The 21,562-nt window shown below is 38.3% G+C and overlaps 1 protein-coding gene across 3 annotated transcripts in view; it reads right to left on the bottom strand.

Moving 5' to 3' along the window:
• slco2b1 (solute carrier organic anion transporter family, member 2B1) overlaps positions 1–21,562 on the bottom strand; it is a 37,215-nt gene that overhangs the window by 13,566 nt on the left and 2,087 nt on the right. The window contains exons 1-7 of one of the 3 annotated variants that reach the window (XM_044370330.1): positions 17,912–17,986; positions 17,620–17,749; positions 16,171–16,308; positions 15,281–15,443; positions 14,846–15,070; positions 11,688–11,786; positions 5,235–5,365 (exon numbers count right to left, since the gene is read on the bottom strand). In XM_044370330.1, coding sequence (XP_044226265.1) covers positions 5,235–5,365; positions 11,688–11,786; positions 14,846–15,070; positions 15,281–15,443; positions 16,171–16,308; positions 17,620–17,706 — 843 coding nt within the window. In that variant the 5' untranslated portion in view covers positions 17,707–17,749; positions 17,912–17,986. Of the gene's footprint in view, positions 1–5,234; positions 5,366–11,687; positions 11,787–14,845; positions 15,071–15,280; positions 15,444–16,170; positions 16,309–17,619; positions 17,750–17,911; positions 17,987–21,562 lie in introns of those variants that run through there. The other 2 variants (XM_044370328.1, XM_044370331.1) reach the window with 2 other exon arrangements.

The following is a 21,562-nucleotide window of genomic DNA, read 5'->3' as shown; positions in this document are numbered from 1 at the left end:
AAGTGCTAAGTTCAGTTCTTATAGGTTCAATGAGTTGGCATTAGTGTTAGCTCACTTTAGGCTGACGAATGCTTTGTAATGTTCTATTTTGCTTTTGAAAAAATGTGTTTTGTCGACTACCTAAGATGATGAGAAAGGAAAGGAATTTTAATGCGGCCATCTTGCTGCTAGCAAATATTTTCCAGTACCATGTTGTACTTTTGAAGTTGAATATGTGGTGTGTTTGGAGGACAGTACATGATAGCCAGCATTGATGTTAGAAGCTATCATTAGTTAAATAACATGTGGCTAACATCATATAGTGTAACACAGTCAATTAATCCATGTACAGACATTTCATCTGCAACAATTTTGATGATTTTTAAGCAAAACTGGCAAAAATTCACTGGTTCCAGCTCCCTAAATGTGAAGATTTTCTAGTTTTCATATTCCTCTATGATCATAAGCAGATTATCTTTGGGTTTGGACTGCTGGTTGGACAAAATAAGACATTTTCAAAAGTCACAGTAGACTCTGGGAACAATCTGCCAACACTTAACAGACCTCACAAATAATCAATTATTCAAGAAAATAATCTGCATATTAAAGAATAATGAAAATAATGGTTAGTTGCAGACCGTGTCAGAGTCACACGTGTGTCAACAAGTAAACACTGCCTTTTACACTAACAGCTGAAGAAGATATAACAATGAAAAATGCAAGAAAAATGAGACTAAAATGTCCCTGATGAAAACTAGATTGATAATAATCCAAAGACTAAAATGAGCCTAAAGCTAATATATGTAGATCTTTGTGGAGTACTTAAATATAAATCATCAGGTGATTTATATTGTTTAAGTCCAGTGAAGCTACATTGAGCCAGACGACCTTCTGAGGAAATCTGGGTCACTTTGTGGGGGAGTTTTTGGCTCCGTCACAAAAAACATCAGATGGAAAATATTTGCTCCAATGAAACGAAACAATCTGTGCTGAGCATTTGTTCACATAATGTTCTATCTGATGTGGCTCCCTGGGTTCCAACACACTCTAACAGCAGCCAAAGTCCTCAACACACAAGTGAAACCAGACCTCTGTGTGACAACATACTTTATATTTTCATTGTCTTGTGGTTTACGCTGAAAACTACTACTTATGTACTTTTATTTTAAACTTCATCATGCTCTGCAGGTTGGCCATAAATGTGTCAAGCACTCATTGGATAACTGATGAGGATTCAGCCTTCATCTGTAAATCAGACCAGTGGTGAAAGAAGTACTCAGATCCTTACTTGAATACAAGTAGCAATACCAAAATGTAAAAATGTGTAAGTATTGCCAGCAAAATGTAGTTAAAGTATTAAAAGTAAAAGTACTGGTTATGCAAAATGGTCTATTTTTAGATATTTGAATATTAAAACAGATTACTTGATGTGTACATGTAAGCAGCATTTTAATGTTGTCATGGTAGAGCTAATTTTACACCTTATACTGATGAATAACTATTGCTGTGAAACGAATGTAGTGGAGTAGAAATGACAATATTTTCCTCTAAAATGTAATGAGTGGAAGTATAAAGTAGGTTAAAATGGAAATACTCAAGTAAAGTACAAGTATCTCAAAATTGTACTTAAGTGCAGTTAAGTACAGACGACATAATACAACAGACGATGATTCAACCATAAAATAATAAAGTATCAGAAACGTCCTTTATTAGATCTCCACAGATGCTGGATATCCAACTATTATACACATGATGTCCCTGGAGGTCATCCATGACTCAGAACCAAAGTTACACATATAACTTTCAGTGTTTAGACTCTGATAAAACACACCAAATCAAACATTTAAAATCTTCAGCGATAGTGTATCTCCTGCCGACATTTTAAGTGGAAACTCTGAGTCAAATATCTGGTTTTTCAAAGTGAAAGTATTTGGCTGCAGTATAATCCCTCATGAGGCCATAATATTAAGGAAATGTATTAAACAATCTTTGGAATAAATCGCCTCCTTTACTTGATAGCAGAGCTGAACTTTCTGTTTGGGGGACGCAGCCAAAACACCCTCCTGAGAGAGACTCCTGGTTGGAGCTCATTGAGGTGACATGAGTTAGCATGAGGGCATGTTTCTTATCTTCACTATGTTTGATCATTTGTTACTTTCAAACTGGTGAACAAATGTCAGTGACATTAGTTGGAAATGTGTCCATTTACTTTATTAAAAGCCTGTCTTTTGTATACATTTTATGGTAAATTTCTCCTACAGGACTGTGTTGTACCAGCTAATCATAAATCCATCACTCAGTTTGTGTGTAGTCTTAAGTCCTTAGTAACTAACTAGTTTCAAATTAGCTGTAACATAACTTTTTTTTTTAACAGTTTTAGGGGGCCAAAGATAAAATAAAGTGAACTGTGAGTCCTTTGTGAATGCAGGTGTATATTTGTTTTATTTCTATGTGCATACCTGCAGAAATGTGTGCTTTAAGATTAGTAGCATTCATGCAGTTTACAGTGAGATTATGCTAAACTAAACTATGTTATTTGGTCATTTAGTCTAAGTTCAGTAATTTGAGGTATATTGTGTTTTTCCTGTGAATTCTAGGGTGTCAGGTCAGATATGTCGACCATATTCCATGTTACTTCTTTTACTCTTCAATATAAATGGCTCAGATATTAGCATTCTAATGTTAGCTTTGTCAGTTGGCTCATTCAGCTAGCTTAGCGACAGTTCCACCTGCAGTTAGCGGCTGTAAATATTTAATAACAACTCATCTCTATTTAACAACTAGATTTACTTCAGTGACGCATAAATCTGCACTTATAAACACAGATGTTATATCGCGGCGAAGTACAGCTGCTGCAACTGACACTTTGTTTAATTTGATGCAGATTATATAAAACAACGTCATCAGAGAAGGAGGTTGCACTTCAACAATGTGATTCAACAGACTCAGTGTGATTCAGTGGAGTGCTAAACCCAAAATCCAAAATTTGGCTTGTTCCAAAAATATTTTTAAGAAAATGGCAGCACATCGCAAATTTCCTCGTCAAAATATTTACATTTCACTCCTTCAGAGCATTTTTGACGCCCTGAAGAAGTTTTGGCTCTTTAATAATGTGATGTTAGCCAAATAAAGGAGTGAAATGTTAGTATTTTGTCCTCCTTGACCAGGACATTTGAAATGTGCTAGATATTTTTTATAAAATTGGAACATTACATTACATATCCTCCACATCCACTTACAATGGAAGTGATGGGGGACAAAATCCACAGTCCTCCTTCTGTGCAAAAAATGTATTTAAAAGTTTATCTGAAGCTAATATGAAGCTTCAGCGTCCAAATGAGTCAAATCAAGTAGATATCTTTCAACGTTACAGTCTTTTTAGTGCCAAAGTTCCTCTTTTTGTTACTATACTTCCACCTGCAGCTCAACGGGGAAACACTGTCCGAGGAAACACAAAGAGGGAATTTGATGCTAAAAAAAGACTGTAAATGTGTCAGATATCCACTTGATATGACTAACTCAGACTGCTGAAGCTGAATAGAAGCTTCACACAGACTTTTAAATGACTGTGTGGACACACTGTGGATTTTATCCTCCATCACTTCCACTGAAAGCACATTTGAAGGATCTTTTAATATCCAGTATGAACAGGAGGAATGATTACAGCGAGGAAAACCTCTTTCACTGTTACTATGGACACCTGACTGCTGGTTTAAGACACAGAATTATGAACCGTCCTTTAACACATTATATCTTGTCTGTACAAACACCACAGTGTGACTGTTATAATGGGTCAGACTATTTCTTGGCTTCAACCAGTAACTTTCTCTGCAGAGTCTCTGCTGGTTGCCTGGCAACTGTTCAGGGCCAGGAAATAGTCTGACACAAAACATCCTGTAAAACTTCAAATTGTAATTTTTACACTTCAGCATTTGTATGAACTAAACAAGACAGAATGTGTTAATTAATGAGCTTTATAGGTGTTAATAGGTGGATTTTGTCAGCTTTGGACAGAGCCAGGCTAGCTGTTTCCCTCTGTTTCCAGTCTTTATGCTAAGTTAAGCTAACCAGCTGCTAGCTGTAGCTTCATATTTAGCGTACAGACATGAGAGTGGAATCAATCTGAACATCTAACTCAGCAAATAAGCTTCTCGAAATGCTGAACTATTCCTTTAATGTTAATTCTGTTTTTTTTTGTGTGTGAAAACAAATCCACCCTGTCTGAAGGTCGTTAACTTGTTTGACATAAGTTGATGATTATCACATCAGAGGGTATAATCAAGACAAGCTGTCATCACACAGACCTCTGCCTCCAAGATGTTGGTTTAAGTGAAGGAATAAATAAATCAACACAACCGCAGGAAACACAGAGAGCTGAGAGTTCCTCCTCTGCTGTTAGTCACGCTGTAATGTCTCATTTCGGGACAGCAAATATTCATATTAACATCCAAATCCTAGTTATGACTGGGAAACTTTGAACCCTATGCTGTTTTTACTTCCCTTCATTTATAGGTTTATAGAAGAGCCAACAAGGCTGCCATATATTGTTTTTTTTCAGGACAAGTCAGGCTCTTAAGAAATGATTCATCATTTTGCGTGTGAGTAGTACTGAGCAAGAACAGGCTGCAGAGCTTCTGCTTGTCTGTTGACTTAATTTTATTGAGGAAACCAAAGTAAATCTGGAGGAGTGGGGCTACAACAACTGGACTCCATCCCTCCTTACCCGGCTGGGCTTTTATGATACTGAGGCCCATAAACAAAATGCTTGATTGGTTAAAAGAAAGTTGCATTTGCTGCTCCTGCACTGACCTCCACTACAAGCTTTAGATCAGGTAGGAGTTTCTCTGATCCTGACCACAGCCTGTATATAAAGATGGACGTAGCGAGATGTGATGTTGTGTTGGAGCTGGTTTGAAGCCCAGAGTTGCAGCTTCAGGTTGTTTGGAGGCACCTTTACATTTCATGCTATGGAAACACACTACGCTATGCTACGCTAAATTGTGCTTACAGGGCAGGTAAGTCTTCAAATCTTATTAACGGAGCAATAATTTCTAAAATGGCCACCAGCACACTTATAAGAGGGCCTGAATTTAGAGTCTGAGACTCACTAAAAACAATGACTGACTCAGTATTTGTAGAGAGAGGTTGATGCTTTTTGAATGGGAGTCAATTGGAGCGTCTAGTGGCCGTCAGTGGCACTTTAAGATACCACTTCAGTCTCAAGTTGTGGTAGTTGCCGCTCGATCCCGACTCACCTCTTTGGGCATGTTTCTGGGGAAGAAGAGGTAAGGCAGCGCAGTGAGGAAGAGCAAGCAGGACGCCACCAGGAAGCCGAGCCACCAGGCTCCCACCCAGCGCAGGTCCATCTGATCCAACTTGATCTGGTCTGGAAACACAACGGAACACAAATCAGCCACAAAACACAAACTGAAGAACATGTAGAAGTGAGAAAGAAGCCCAGCTCTCTTCATGTGAACGACTGAGTGCATCAGTATGACTGTCTTCCAGGAGAGACTGTTAAAAAATATGTGCTGTTATCCCCATATTTAAATGATATTGTGCTCCCACCTCTCTGTGACGACTGACTTTTCATCGACCTTCAAGTTCACCGTTCATAACAATTATAAACACATTTAATTGGTCGGACACGTCATACAAACTAGTTCTGATTGAGCATAATTGACCCTTAGTGTGGACTAAGGCTGCAGCTGACAATTATTTTCATCATAAATTAATCTTCTGATTATTATCTCATCTAATCGATTATTTGATTTCCCTATGAAATGTCAGAAAATGGTGAAATAATAAATGCTATAATTTTCCAGACTCAAAGAAGACCTCTTCAGATGTCTTGTTTTGTCCAATGAACAGTCCAGAATCCAAAGATATTTGATTTACTATCATGTGCGACAAAGAAAAGCGTCAAATCGTCCCATTTGAGAAGCTGAAACCAACAAATTCCAGCATTTGTTAAAAAAATATTACTACAATGATTATTTGATTTTCAACTAGCTGTTGGTCTGCTTTCTGTTGATCAATTAACCGGTTAAATGTTTCAGCTCTAACGAGGACATGTTCAAAAAGTTGGGTACCAGGTAGTGCTGACATAAAATGAATGAAAGAATCTAAAGTGTTGATTCATTTGTGGGTTTGATAACGTATCACGTCTGTACTTAGTTGCACTCTAAAGTGCGACAGTAACAAAAGCTTCACTTTCTTCTGCATACTCTGCTTTATGTTACCAGACGAGCTGCCAGAGATAAAAATAGAAGCATTGCAACCTTAAACTTTATTAAAAGCTTATCTGAGTGCTGTGTGACAAAGTCTAGATGCTTTAAGGACATGTTTATCCTTCGGGTGTTACCGAGAAGTGACAGAAGCAGGTACGCAGAGTTCAGATATATTATTGAATTTTTACAGTAAGTTAATGTCTGAGTACATGAGACTAAGAGTATTATAACATGTAAAACATTATGATGTTGCTGTTTCTGTATAGATACATATTGGAGAGGTCAAGATCAGCTAGATAACAAACGCAGCCGTTCGAGGCTCGGGGCTTCGCTGGATTCATTCAAGTACCAGAGTCACACAGTGTTCGTTAGCCTGTTAGCCTGTTAGCTTGTTAGCCTGCGGCTACTTTGCTGCTTGTGGACTTTGGAGATTCTCTGTGCTGCAGTTTGGTTGATATGATAGTTAGACTACTGTCTGTTAATAGCTTTTTTAAAATTGTTTTGCACATATTGAAATGTCTTTATTTGCTCTTATTATGTCATGATACAAATATGAGTCGGCGTTTTTCTTTATTTACTGTAAAAATCACACACATGTAGCATCAAAACAATTATCACTGTAAGTAATTAATAAATGATTTTTTGATTGATTTAATAAATGATTAGCCTTATTTAACATACAGACGAATATTTTGGGTATAAATGTGTTTAATACCACTACTGATACACACACATCTGGTTAGTGTGTCCTGCATTATATTGGCCTGAGAAGTGCGCAATAACAAGTACTTGAAAACTCCAAATAGTTGATAGATTTAGAAGTCTAGACTCAAGTGCTCTGACACGAGTGTTCCCAGCATTAATGCACACTTATTCAGTCAGTCTGTTTACGTCTGTTTTTTATCCACTCAGCTCCACTCACTTTTTTTTTTTTTTTTTGCATTTTCTGTGTTTCCACTCGGGTTGTTTTATGCACAAATTTAAAATGCACATAAAAATGTTTAAATGGAACACACTCATCATTTGTTTTGAAGTAATTTGTACATTCATGCTACAAAAATTGTGAAATCTTAAAAAAAAAATTGCAGATTCTTTGCATATTTATGTTCTTGCTGAATCAGATGTGGCCATCAGCCAATAAAGTGATGAACTGTTTATGAGTCAAACCAACGGCAATAAATAATTGGTTTCACTGTAATGTCCTGGTTTCTACCAGAACAAAGACCAGCCGAGTGACAAAACGAGCCATTAGTTCCCAATCCAAACCTCCTTAAACACATATTTATACTTCTGAACTAGTGAGGACTCTTACTGCTATTCACATTTTCCGGAAATAAGTCTGAATACAAAAGCAGCATTTGAACAAATGAGGATCAGACAAAATGTCCTCATAATTGAAAATGTCCTGACATCACAGGTTAAAACTCAAAGGAGTCCTCACAACGTTCCCAGAGGCCAGACACACACACCCACATTTATACGTCTGTACTTGTTAGTACCCTCATTGACATGATGCACAAACTTTTACAACATGAATCTCACTCCCTCATATAGAAACACGTTCTCCTACAAACACATATATGTGCATCAACAAACTGACACACTACAGACACTTACGCAATCATCTCCCTCCGTTCACACACATGCCCCACATGGCAAAGGGAAACAGATTTTTGTTTCAACACGCCTCTGAAGAAAGTGGAGCTCCATTAATTCTTGAGGTGTTAAACTGCAGCGTGTGAACCTCAACGAACATTCACACAGTCGAGTCCTGGCAACAGAAATATGAGCAGAGGTAACAAAAACAACCAGGCTTCGGGAGTTTTCATCAAACTGGAGTTTTCAGCAACACTTTATTTTAAATCCCCCTATTTAGTATTCATATGAAATGATAAATGCTTATATATATATATATATATATATAGTATTGTATAATTGATATTGATAAATAGATAACAGATTGAATATTATATTTAGGGACCGAGCCCAAAAGGCAGAGGCCTACAAAGGCCTACAGGCGAGGACTGTGTTTGTTTGTTTGTTTGTTTCTTTATTATTACGCCATTTAAACCCTAAATTTGACTCCCTAAACATGCTCAAAAACTTGCCAAATTTGGCACGCACATCAGGTCTGGTAAAAAATTTGATAAAATGTAAAAATTAACCCCTAAAATGCCAAAATGTGCTCTCTAGTGCCACTTATGTAACTAAAATGGCTGCCACGGCCCGTAGGAATGTCGTAGAGAGATCAAACCAAAATCAATTATTTGTCTCATCAAGACCTACAAATCATACACTGACACCCCTGACCTAAATCCTACAGGAAGTCTGCAATTAGCCTTTCAAAATAAGACTTTGCCTCAATTTTGGCCCCTGAACAAACGCTATCTCCTCCGAGGGCGTTAATGGTATCGGCTTCAAGCTTTAATAGATGACTTATGACACTGTGCTGAAAAAAAGTTAAAAACTTTGTAATAACTCAAACGGCTTGGATTTTATAAGCCCTGAAAGTTGCAGTGACACATCACCCCTTACAATGTAAACCAATGGGGAGACAATCTATGGGCATGAACTTTGTGTCAAACAGAGGCTTCTGACGTCTAAATTATAAGTCTGACCACTTTCAAACCTGTATCAATGGATTCACAACGGAATTTCCCACTAAAATATGATTTTTAATGTTAGTTTTGGCCAAAGTCATGAGATTTATGAGGATATTTCACAAGAGGTGTTCTCTAACATCCTCCTCTCCAACTGCTCCTGGTGATGTCACTCCCTCAGTGCTGTGAAACATTCCGCAATACACACTCATTATAAAATCACAGGAGGAGCAAGAAAAGACTTTAAAAGTCAAACTCTAATATCTCAAAAACAGTAAAAGATAGAAAAAACATGTAAATTCAAGATTTGTAGGTCAAAGTCTCGTGACTCATTTAAAGTTCAAATGTAGTTTGTATCTAAAACTATGTGGAAGCAGTAAATGTTCAAAAAGGTGTGGGTTCGCTCACACTCTCCATTCAAATATATGAGTATTTTTCTGTGTCCAGCTGCAGTTACTTATTGTCTCTACACACCTGACAGTACACATGTCAATCAAACTTCCAAAATAAAAGCACACCACACTTGTAAGAATTATCCCTCATTTTTCAAAAGCAAAATCTGATCTGATCCCGACAGCCAGAGTGCGAGGTCCCGACCAACGCTGCTTCCAGCTTTAATATTTAATTGTATTTTTTTCATAGATTTGGTCCTGCTCTAATTACAAACTGGAGAGACGTGCTGTATGACACGGAAATATTTAGGGAGTGAAGTTTAAATTTGATCCACTGTCTCCTCTTCTTCATCTTTCCATCATCAGTTATACACATCATTAAAAAAAAAAGTTTAATGTCTTAATCTCTATAACAAAATGTTTGTGTTGTGTGACTTTTTATATGTGGAGCTGAGTGGTGTTGCTTTATAGTTTTGTTGTTGGTTTATTACATTATTATGGACCTTTAGGACATTTTGTTACAGAAGGAAAAGCACAGGTCTAAAAAACAGCCGTTTAAGCTTCAGGGTTGAGGTTTAGCAGCTGCTGGCTGACTGTCAGACTCTCACGGTTTATAGAGACACTTGAAACCATCTTTAATGTTATTATAACACCTGAGCTTTTCCTTCTATGACAAAATGTCTGCTGTGAATTCTGCATTCATGTCTGTTTTTTTGTTTCTCTGTCAAAACGGAGAATTCAAAAACATGTAAACACATTTAGAGAAGAAAAAAAAAAGTTTTTAAATTGTTGCTGTGTTGTGGTGATGTTATCGCTCTCGGTGTGTGAGAACACACAGACAGACTGTGAGGTTCGACTGCTTGCTGCTGCACGTCTGTTTCGAAAGCAGGTCAGCAGAGTGTGAAGTGTTTGTTTAAAAGAAACCTGTTTAACTACAGAGCTTAGAGCTGAGCTTTACAACCAAACCTCACTGTTGTTCATGTTACTTGTGAATGCTAAAGAAGGATTTTGCCTATTTTTTGATATTTTCTCTTTATTTTAGTTTATTTATATCGTCTACATTCACCTGTATTATCTTTGCCAGCTCTGTCCTGAAAGAAAGATTGTAATTGCAATAAGATACTGTTGCCTCCTGTCATTGCATTTTCATTTAAATGGAGAATTCAAAGAAGACATTTAGACAAAATCTAGTTTTAAACTGTTGCTGTGTTGCAGTGATGTTATGAGGTTTGACTGCTTGCTGCTGCACGTCTGTTTTGCACATGAACAAAATCAGGTCAGCAGAGTGTGAACTAAATGTTTGCTTAAAGGAAACCTGTTAAACAAACTGGAAGACTTATTCTGATTTGTCAGCTGACTCAACTGGAACTGATGACCTTTCTCCACAGAGGACATATTGGCATGTTACAGAAAAGCACAGGTGTACCTTGCAGCGGTTAATCCATTAGTTACCAACTATTTTTATGATCAATTAATCATTTGGAGTCATACTTTAAGGAAAAAATTGGTCTCTCTTTCATTTCTCAGACAGTAAACTGAATATCTTTGGGTTGTGGACGTCGTCTTGATATTTTTCACCATTTTCTGACACTTTATTGGCAAAATGTCTGAGATGAAGGTCTATATGTTTGATATTTAAAGTTGTGTAATATTTCGTGTCAAAATTAAAGACTTGTGTATCTGCTGCCAGTCCTGACATGCATCTGGATGTTTCCTCACTGAGAAACACCTGCTGACATTCTGCATGACGGCAGCAGCTGAACAAATTCAGGGAGATTTTTCTGGTTGTTGATGACGCTGCTGGACAGGTGCAACCTTTTAAGTTTTGTGTCTCCAACAGGTTGATTCAGTCACTTTACGGAGGCTGATTTACTGCCGACTGTCTCAGACATGTGCTCGTTGCTCTGACTAGTCTCACGCTTGTCAAGGCCTCGGCTCAGTCACGTGGATGTTCTGACTTGTTTCAGTTTTATGGATGTTTTGACTCAGACCTGTTTGACCCTGTGTTGTGGGTGTTTCGTCTCAGGCTTATTGACTCACTGTTGACTTAATGTGGGGGAACATATCATAATTTCATATTTATCTTGTAACATGTTTAGTTTTGAATCATTGTTTTTTTTTTCTCAGAGTCGTAATAGCAATTTTGGCAAATCCAAAGGACTGTACTGAGCTGACTGTCAAATAACTTAACACAAGTTGTGCAAAAAAGTCAAGTGAGTGAAAACTTTTCACAGCGACATTACGAAAGCAAGACAGTGATTAAATCTTATTTCCTTGTTGCTTTAACTCCATGTCGACTTATCTGTCTACTCTGAGTAAATGACCAACATTAATCAACTTCTCAAATCACAGAACTATAAGTGACCCCAACATGCAGGAAATCCTCCCTTTGCTCTTAAACGAAGTGCTTGACTTTACTTGAGGGCATATACTGAAACGGTATTCCAGGCCAGCTGTGGATCGTCAGCACAGTGCGTCTCACTCACCTTTGGGTAACTTGTCAAAGTCGACGTAATAACGCAGCATGAAGGAGCCTGTGAGGAAGCCGAGGGCCGGGCCGATGGAGGTCACGGCGAGGAGGATGCCTGAAAAACACGACAAAGACAAAACATCATTGTTGTCAGAGTTCAGTCTTTCTATAAATAAAAAAATGTTTGTATGACAATATCACTTATATTCTGCAGTCCAGCCTGTCGTCACAAGAAAAATGACAGTATAGCTTTAAAATTCAGGTCGGCAAAACAACCTATAGACACGTATCTAGTGGCTTTATTAATTATGACTCGTGGACGTGATGCAGTTCAGTATTAGGTGACTTGATGAGATGGTTTTGCCTTATCAGGAGGAGGCAGGTTTGGTTTAAAAGTGGACTTTGCTGCAGGAGATCGATTTTTATGAAAACCATAACATTGTGGTGTTTACTGTTGCCATGACAACAAAGGTTGTGTAACTTTAAGAGAGTATAAATCATGTTTCATGTGATCGTTTCAACTCAAGTGGCTTTTGTTCCTAACCCTAACCAGACCTGAACCACAGCGTTGTCACATCATAAAACATCATTATTGTTCAACAGTGATTTGTGACGGTTTTGGAAATCAGCGTTTTACTCCGGCTGTTAGATGGCGTAAATGTAACTATAGGTCATTTTTTGTTGGCTGACCTATTCTGTCATTTAATTATGAGGATGTGTTGTGCAATCAATGTGCCTCACGTTTTGGGAAGTGTTACTGATTAAAACCCGGTTCCAGGAAACCCTTAAAAATCTTTTGTTTTACAAGCAGAGAGCCTGCAGCACATGCACACGCTGCACGGAGGCGGCAACATTCCTAACTCTACCTGTTAACATGAGAAAGAGGCGGCCGTTTGTCTCTTTTGTTGTTTTCTTTTCACCGTGAGCTTCAGTTGTGCTCGAGTGCTGATCCATTAGTCATATTGTTTTCTGACTGTTTTGAACTTTACTCCCATGACTAGACACTCAGATCTCTTATCTGCTCCTCACAGGTTTTTATTTCTCTTTATGGTGCCAAACACCAGCTAACCTTCTGTAAAGTGAATGTACTGCAGACCTGCCTGGATGGAAAATATATAGCCTAATGAAATGTTTATGTTAAATAGAAGTTAGCACATTTACCATCTTCCAGCTAATAAATACCATTCATGCTAACTTCTATATGCAGCTATATGATGGAGTAGCTGTGAGTATGATAGTGATATAACAAACAGTACAAAAAGTACAAACAGGACCTTAAACCACTCAAAGCACCTTGTTAAGGTAAATTCTTCTCAGCTTAAGGAAGGTTTAAGTTGCATGAAACTGGCGACAAACCTGAAGATGAGCTGAAACATACACAGACTGGACAGACCACACATGAAGGCTGTTTCCACCAACTGATTGTTTAGTTTTTGACAGTCAGGATGGAGCACAAACCTCATAGACAACACACTGAACCACTTCTCTCTTCTGCAGGTAGATGACCCGAAAATCCTGCGAGAACGCCACAACTGTCACATGTTCTTGCACCAAAATGGACAACAACTAGTCACTTGTACTGTTTATATGCAGATCATTTGGCACTGAAAAGGCCAAGGCTGATCCTGGATTGGAGGTGAGTGAGGTTTGTAAAATGAAGCTAACAGAAGCCGCTGCAGCTCCATTACAGTATGAACTCTGGTCCCATTTACAGTCGTCATGTAAAGTGTCTCATATCTGGGTACAATCCAGATAACATTTAAATCACATATATGTGTCTTTATTGGTCAGATCACATGATTACAATCTGTCTGTTGGTTTTCTCAGCTACTTGAAAATAATGGTTGGCTGTGCTCCAGCCCACACAGCGGTGGTAACCATCTGGAGCTGTTTGTTTACACCAGAAGATGAAGGACTTCTGCACTTTTACACTTTTACATAATAACAGTTAGCCAAGACATGGATGTATTAAACATTTCTTTGTCTTCATGGGTTTGAACTCATCCGCAGTCTGATTTTAATCCATCTTGAATGCATTTACAGTTTAATGGTTTTTTACACTGATCCATCCAAGATGTTTGAAGAGTGTAAATGGAGTAACTGATGCTCAACAGGTGTTTGTCTACCCTTCTCGAGGTCGGGACCAGTGCAAGTTGTCACTCCTCCTCTTTCAACCCCTGACTCCCTCTGCTGCGAGCTGGGAGTTAAAGGCATGAAAAGCCGTTATAATAACTCACCGTTCTACACAATCCCTGTGACATACTGATCACCAGCAAAATATATTTCATCATGGTATCACAGATTCACTCTCATTGACTTCAATACAGTACTTAAAGCTGCAGTGCAGGACTTTTGTTTCACCCTTCTGGCAGTGAGAGTAATTACAAAAACACTGCTAACATGCTAACGTCACAGGCTCCGCCGTAGCTTACTCTGTCGCTCCTGCTGCGGCTGTAAAACGGTGGATAAATTGTTTTGAGTGTCACACAACCCCCCAAAAAATGATTAGTTTCATTATCAGAATTTGATCCATTCGATTTGGAAAGTCTAGAGGAGCCGCACGACTAAATTATTTTATCCTCATTCAAGTTAGCAGAGAGCTAACAGGAAGTTAGCCGGCTCGGCCGTGTTGGCTGCATTCATCCAAACCTCACATCATCAAACCTTACACCAGATTAAAAACTCTGTATACTGTGAACTGGCTTTAAGGTAACGGACGTTCATTTATACAGTGTGCAAATGTTCTGCACTGCAGGTTTAACTGATTGTGTGCAAAACTCAGTTTATGTTTAGTAACAGCTGTGCTTTATTGATGGTCTGATGGTCTAAACGAATGTCCTGTGACTATAAGGCCACCGGTTTGAATCAGCCTGGCACCAAGGTGTGTGTATCCTCTTGTTTCTGCATCATCTGTTGTCTGTTGTAGTATAAGAGTTGTACTATTCATATATTCCAAATTATATGCTTGGAACGTGCTTATTGCCACTTGCAGCTATACTTATTTAATGTAATTCTGTTAATCTTGTCTCTGTATCAACTTTTAGCTTCCTACCTCTCCTTCACAAGCGTTTGTTTACTTTAAATTAATGTCTAGCTGAGTATCTGTACGTAAAAGTGAGTTTTTAACTAATCAGGACTGGACCGTTGGGATAGAACAGTGTTTCGTCAGCGTACCGAGGTAGAGCGGCGAGTTCTTCTTGCTGGCGTAGTCGTCGATGTAGGAGATGCCGAAGGGCTGGATGGGGACGGCTCCGATACCCAGCAGCAGCTGACCCATCAGCAGCAGAGGGTAGACGCCATGCTGGGTGGGGCTCTCCTGCTTGCTGCAGCTCTGATTGGAGGACGACGTGGTGACGGTGCTCTCTGATTGGCAGAGGCCGGAGCTGTTATCACTGGTGGCTGTTGGGAAACACATTTTCAAGCATAATGTGCTTTCAGTGGTCTACAACAGTTATAGCTGCTGTTCTGAGATTCTTACCTAGAGGGGTGAAAAAATTAAAGTTTGTCCTGAGGTTGGCGCTGGAGGAAAGGTGATGTTGTTAAAATCAAATGTGTTTATCTTCTGTGCAGGGGGCAATTTAGGACTTGTGTGTGTGTGTTTGGTCTTACAAGTGATGCGGTCGGTGTACTCGTACAGTCCGCCCAGGAAGTGTGGCAGCACCATCAGCAGTGAGGCCAGACAGGCCAGCAGAGCGCCGCCTCCGATGAACCGCGGACGGTGGACACGACTACCGAGAAAACTCACAAAGACGATGAGGACCGTGTTTCCCACCTGGAGACACACACACAGCAGACAGGGATGACATCACATATAACTTATATCCAGCAGCAAATGCACAATGACGAAAAAATGCATCTCTTCTTATTGTGACAATAAAATAAAGAACCAGAATCTGGTCCAGGAGATCCCATAAAACCAGTTATATGTTGGAAATGCAGCTTGATCAACTGCTCCAACAACAAACTGACATCATAAGACCTCTGCTCCATGAAATCTATTTGACTTTCATAAATCTCCATAAAATCTTCATGTTTCAGTCTGAGTGGCGTGCTGACAAGTGACCAACCAGACGCCACCTTCCTGATCCACATCTGTTTCTTTTACAGCATCATGTGTTTCAGATTTGTACGAAATGATGCATTTCTTCTGACGACAATGACAGAAATCAGGAGTTTGATGATTGAAAGTAATTGCTGCTGGTTTAATGAGCGAACAAACACAAACAGCACTTTTACATCCAGACTAGAGGTCGGACAGAAGCTACGTTCATGTTAGTTTTTCACAGTTGTGCTTTAAGACTGAGGAACTTCCACAAACATCTATACTTTCACCGGCAACGTCTTCACCTGGATCCGGATTCTTCATCTATAGCCATTAAACTATAAGCAGGACCTCGTCACAGGTACATTTATTTAAGAATATCTCATCTGAAAAACAAATCAAGATGAAAGAAAAATACCAATTCTGGACAGACGAGCAGGAAGTGACCCATACTGACCTCATTGAAGGAGGCCAGGAGGCCCGACTTCTGGCTGGAGAGGCCGTAGCGTCTCTCGATGGTGGAGATGGAGCTCTTCATGTAGCCTGACACCAACAGCTGCGCCAGCTGCAGCAAACTGTGGCAGAACACAAAAAACTGCAGACGGAAGAAGAAGAAGGGTCAAAGAGTCGGGTCAGAGTCCGCTTATCTGCAGGGAACACTTGATATTATGTTTCTTAAGTGGAATAAATGACTGAATACAAGTGTGATGCAAAAACATCAACAAATATCAAAGATGGAAAGTGAAAAACAGTGAAAGTGAGTGATTTACAACATGGTGAGCTATCAGAGTTTGGTGCCAGTGTGTTAAGAGGAAATGTTTACGCATTGTTTCCTCGGAGAACAATAACAGGATAGACTTCAGGAAGTGAAGTTTCTCCTCAGAAAATACAGATGAATTTCTATGGATGCGACAAACCTCAACTTCTCTAAAATTAGAAGTCTAACACAAACAATACTTAAGAAATTCGAGGGAATAACAAATGTGCAATCAAATAATCACCTTGAGTTACTTATATATAAATGGCTGATGTCTACGTTTGTTACACCTGTCAAGTATCCCAGATACACTAAATGTAATGATGTTTTTCATGGTTATTGGAGTGTAGGTTGATAAATTTCTGCACAGCTGGTTTCAGTAAAACTCAACTCTGAAGTATTTATCATGAATTTATACAAGCAAAGAGGCCCTTAACAGGAAAAGTAGAAATAAAGCATCTATTGGTAAGTGGATTAAGGGGATGGTGTCTTGTATGACATTAGAAATAATTATATATATACTGAAACAAAGGAGTCATTTAAGGAAATAAAGGATCCCTTAGTATCATTTCTTAAAAAAGGAGGAAATAGGAGTTAAACCAGCATTGGCAGAAATGGGTTATTGTGATCCCTAAGAAGGAAAATTCACTTTTATTACTGGATTTATTATTAAAGGAGGCAGATAAACTGTGAAGTAACAGCTGCAATCAAGTCCATGTTAATAGTTAATAATAATAATAATGATAATATAAATGGTTAATCATTAACTATCGTCTTCCTCTCCCCGACAGTTTTGTTTATTCATTTCTCTTTATTTTCTCCCTTGTTATGAAATATATTAATAATGTAAGAGTAGGTATGAATACTATCATATGTAAATAAATGTTCAGGTTGCATGCAGAAGAGGGTTTGAACTCTAATTTCTTCAGGAAGCTTCTCTGTACAGAAATGGCACAGAGCTGAAAATTAAAGAAAATTGAAGTTTGGGGCCTAATTACTGTCCAGTTTATGGACAAGTCTGTATTTTGCAGGTTAAATTACTTTTCTTATCCTTTTTTCTTCATCTTGCTGTAGTGATTTTGTTTGTATTTTTGTATTTCTTTCATTGAGTTCTTGAATCAAAGAGCACAGTGAACATCAAACACAAACCTTGATGCTGTTGAAGGGTCTCCAGCGCCGGGCGGGAGGTCGTGACCCCGCCGGGTCAGAGTTCATGTTGAGATCGTTGGCCCCCATGATTTAATTTCTACCACACGGAGGATGAAGAGCAGAACAAAGCCTGTTGAAATACAACCAGTCTGTCACAAGTTAAACTCACACTGATGGAGGATTTTACTGCAGTCAGAAGGTGCATTTCGACATCCACACTCTCAACACTTCCTGCTTTTTAACACAGTAACTTTAAATAGCAGAAGAAGTCCAATTGTTAGACAAAACGCACGCTTTGCACCAGAGCTGCTGCTCATTTCACTCTCGCATGTCGTTCTCATCCTGTGCAAACACGACTGCACTTTCCAGAAACACAGAGTGCATGAAGAATGTATGTGCGCTTGGGTTGTATATTTACACACAGAGAAGGAAGAGATTAGGAGAGATAAGAGAACTGTGGTTTGGATGAAAACCAAGAAGGAAAATCACAGCAGATAGAGAGAGAGAGAGAGAGAAAGAGAGAGAGACAGGTTTTATAAAGGTTAACTCTCAAACAACTGAAGTGAACAGAACTTAAACAACCAATGAAGGCAGGTTGAGCTTTAACTGTTTTAATCATTTTCTCAGGAAGAGGAGGTTTGTCAGGAGTTGATTTCAGTGGTGGAAAGTATCAGTATTTTTACTATACATTTACTCAAGTACTCTAATTAAATGCAATTTTGAGGTACTTGTACTTTACTTGAGTATTTCCATGTGATGCTACTTTCTACATTTCAGAGGGAAATATTGTACTTTCTACTCCACTACATTTATTTGACAGCTTTAGTTACTTTTCAGATGAAGATTTGACACAATGGATAATATAACAAGCTTTTAAAATACAACACATTGTTAAAGATGAAACCAGTGGTTTCCAACCTTTTTGGCTTTTGACGTCTTACAAAAAGCAGTGTGTAGTCGGGGTCACATTTCACATGTCTATGAGTTGTTAACAGCTCCACCGAATAGTGATTTTTCCCTCTAAACTTCTCACATGCTTTCATTTCAATAAATGTTCAAATGATCCAATATTTCAGCAAAAATCAAAGATTAGAGAAAAAGTCCAAAAACTGAAAACAGATTTGTGTATCAGAACTTTGTTTTTTCTTCTTTCCTCTCCCATTAATCATCTCACCACCCCTCAGATTTATCTGCTGACCCTTTGGAGGGGCCCGACCCCTAGGTTGGGAACCACTGGACTAAACTAGCTAACTGTATATAAAGTAGTGTAAACTAGCTCCACCTCCAGCAGCTACAACAGTAACATGCTGCTCTAACACTGATGCTTCACTATTAATAATCTAATGATGTCATATATAATAATATATCAGTCAGAGGGACCAAACCACTACTTTTACTGCAATACTTTAACTACATCAAGCTCATAATACTTATGTACTTTTACTGCAATACTTTAACTACATCAAGCTCATAATACTTATGTACTTTTACTGCAATACTTTAACTACATCAAGCTCATAATACTTATGTACTTTTACTGCAATACTTTAACTACATCAAGCTCATAATACTTATGTACTTTTACTGCAGTAGGAGTTTTCATGCAGGACTTTTACCTTTAATGTAGTATTTTTACATTGCTCTATTAGTAATTTAATTGAAGTAAAGTATCTGAATGTTTCTTCCACCACTGAATAAACACATGCATGATGAATTGCAAAATCCAGCCAGCATAAAGAACAATAGAAAACCAACACTTGCACAGAATAATAACATGTGGTGAATTAACTACTTGTAAAGTGAGTTTGTGCAACCCAACACAAATACAGTCCAACTCAAAAATCTGTTTTGGATTTTCTAATTAAAAGACAAAATCAGTCATTCAGAGTTTATATCATTTCCACTTCAAAAAAATGGAATAAAATAAATAAATACAATATAAGCAAGTGGCTGTTTGCTGGCAGGGACTGGGACTGAGTTTCATGCAGCCAGAGTTGCTCTCTGCTCTCTGCTATGATGAAATTTTAGACCAACTGATATCAAACAATTCAGGCAAACTCAACACATCTGGTTGTTTTGTGCCTACAGCTGATGTAGTAACGAAACGATGACTCAGAATAAGAGTTATGAAGCTTCATCAGCAGTTTTACCTTCTTCCTTCAAAATATAAATTCCAACACTTTCCACTTTTTTTTTTTTTTTACTGAGGTGGCAGATTAACGTAATACAGAAACCTGCACTCCTTCACCTTATCTTACCAGGAACTGCACTTTATTTGGCATCAGTCTAATCTTATCTCTGTACAGGGTGGTAGCGGTGTTTCTATTCTCATCTGCTGCAAGTCTAGTCTTTTTTATGTAGGTATATATACATATATATATGAATTTTATTTATAATCATTTACATTATATTCTATTTACCTACCTACCTGCCTGCAAACTAAACTTCCTGCAGGACAATAATAAAGTTAAAGGACACATATTCTGCACATTTCCAGGTCCTATATTTCCTTATATTTTCCTTATTATTATTCCTTATTTATCTTCTACTGGTCCTTTATGCAGCCCCTCAGTTCAGCCTCTGTCTGAAACAGGCCGTTTTAGCTCCTGTCTCTTTAAGGCCCCGCCTCCTGATGAGCCCACTCTGTTCTGATTGGTCAGCTTCAGTAACGTAAACAAACTATAGTAGCAGGATTTCACTTCTTTTTCTCATATTTTACTTAAAATGTCAACGTCTCGAATCCATCCGTACATATTGGAGCTGAATCAGATCTGCAATATGGGAGTGGACAACACATGGAAACACCTTAGCAACCACCTTAGCAACCAAGACTACAGTACAGATGTCCATTTGCGGGCATGTGCGAACAATCTGACATCATCATGAGGAAGAAGTAGAGGTAACGTTGCAAATGATGCATTAACAGCCCTGACTTTTGACTTGCAGGCAGCATTTCTACATACGTTCACCTCACATTTTGTAACTTTGACCATGTTTAACATCCATCATTAGAACAGGATAAAAATAACAGAAAACTAAATAGAAAATAGAAAACTAATATAACCTGAACAAGGTGGCGTAACTGAGACTTTCTAGATTTTGCTGGTTTTGTCTTGAACATATCAGGATATTAATTAAATGCATCTAAATTTTTAGCAGGTGTTTTTGTGATTTGTGAACACAATCTATTCATTTTCGATGTCAACACCTAAAGAAGACTTAATACAGGATATGGACTGAAACATTTTGAGACACAGAAAGAAAAAAAAAACAATTTACCAGCAAGAGACAGCAAGACGCAAAGAAGTGGGAGTCAAACTGAGAAGATAAGCAGGAAGGAAACAACTTATCAAGCAAGTTATCAGTGGAGGAATCCAACTACATGAAAGCAAGTTGTTGTTGTGTAGCTATTTTATCTCCTCTGAGCTCAAACGAAACAAGCTGAATCCACAAAAAACAAGCCAGATAAAGACTCGAATTACCAACTCCTGATCTACACAGAGATCAACTGCTACACAACTGAAACACAATTTGATACCCTCTCTATAAAAGTTTGAGAAGCTATCAGGCAATAAACTGAACATCTCAAAAGAAATTAGAGTCACACAATTGTACAGGGATCTTCTTTCTGTCAATCACAACTTTAAGTATTTCCACTTTTATTTGGAATAAGTCTACTCTACGGATAAAGAGAATGTTCTTGGTGATGCCCTGCCTGGTCCCCAAACTTTGTTTTGGCATGAAAACACACAGGAGAAGTACCGGGGAAATGACTATTCCATGCAGGACAGGATGTTTTTCTTCCAAAAGGCACTGGTACTCCTGCCAAAGTTCAATAAACTTTCCTCTATTTTTATGGGTCCAAGTAGACTGCAAAACTTTTCTTGTAGCCATGCTGTTGATGTTGTAGATGTTACGACTCCTCCCTCAGGTTTCCCCCTCA

This window comes from Thunnus albacares, chromosome 13 (genome assembly GCF_914725855.1).
Source record: "Thunnus albacares chromosome 13, fThuAlb1.1, whole genome shotgun sequence".
Classification (NCBI taxonomy): domain Eukaryota; kingdom Metazoa; phylum Chordata; class Actinopteri; order Scombriformes; family Scombridae; genus Thunnus; species Thunnus albacares.
Note: the sequence above shows the minus strand (reverse complement) of the source record. Positions and strands in the feature narration are given on the sequence as shown.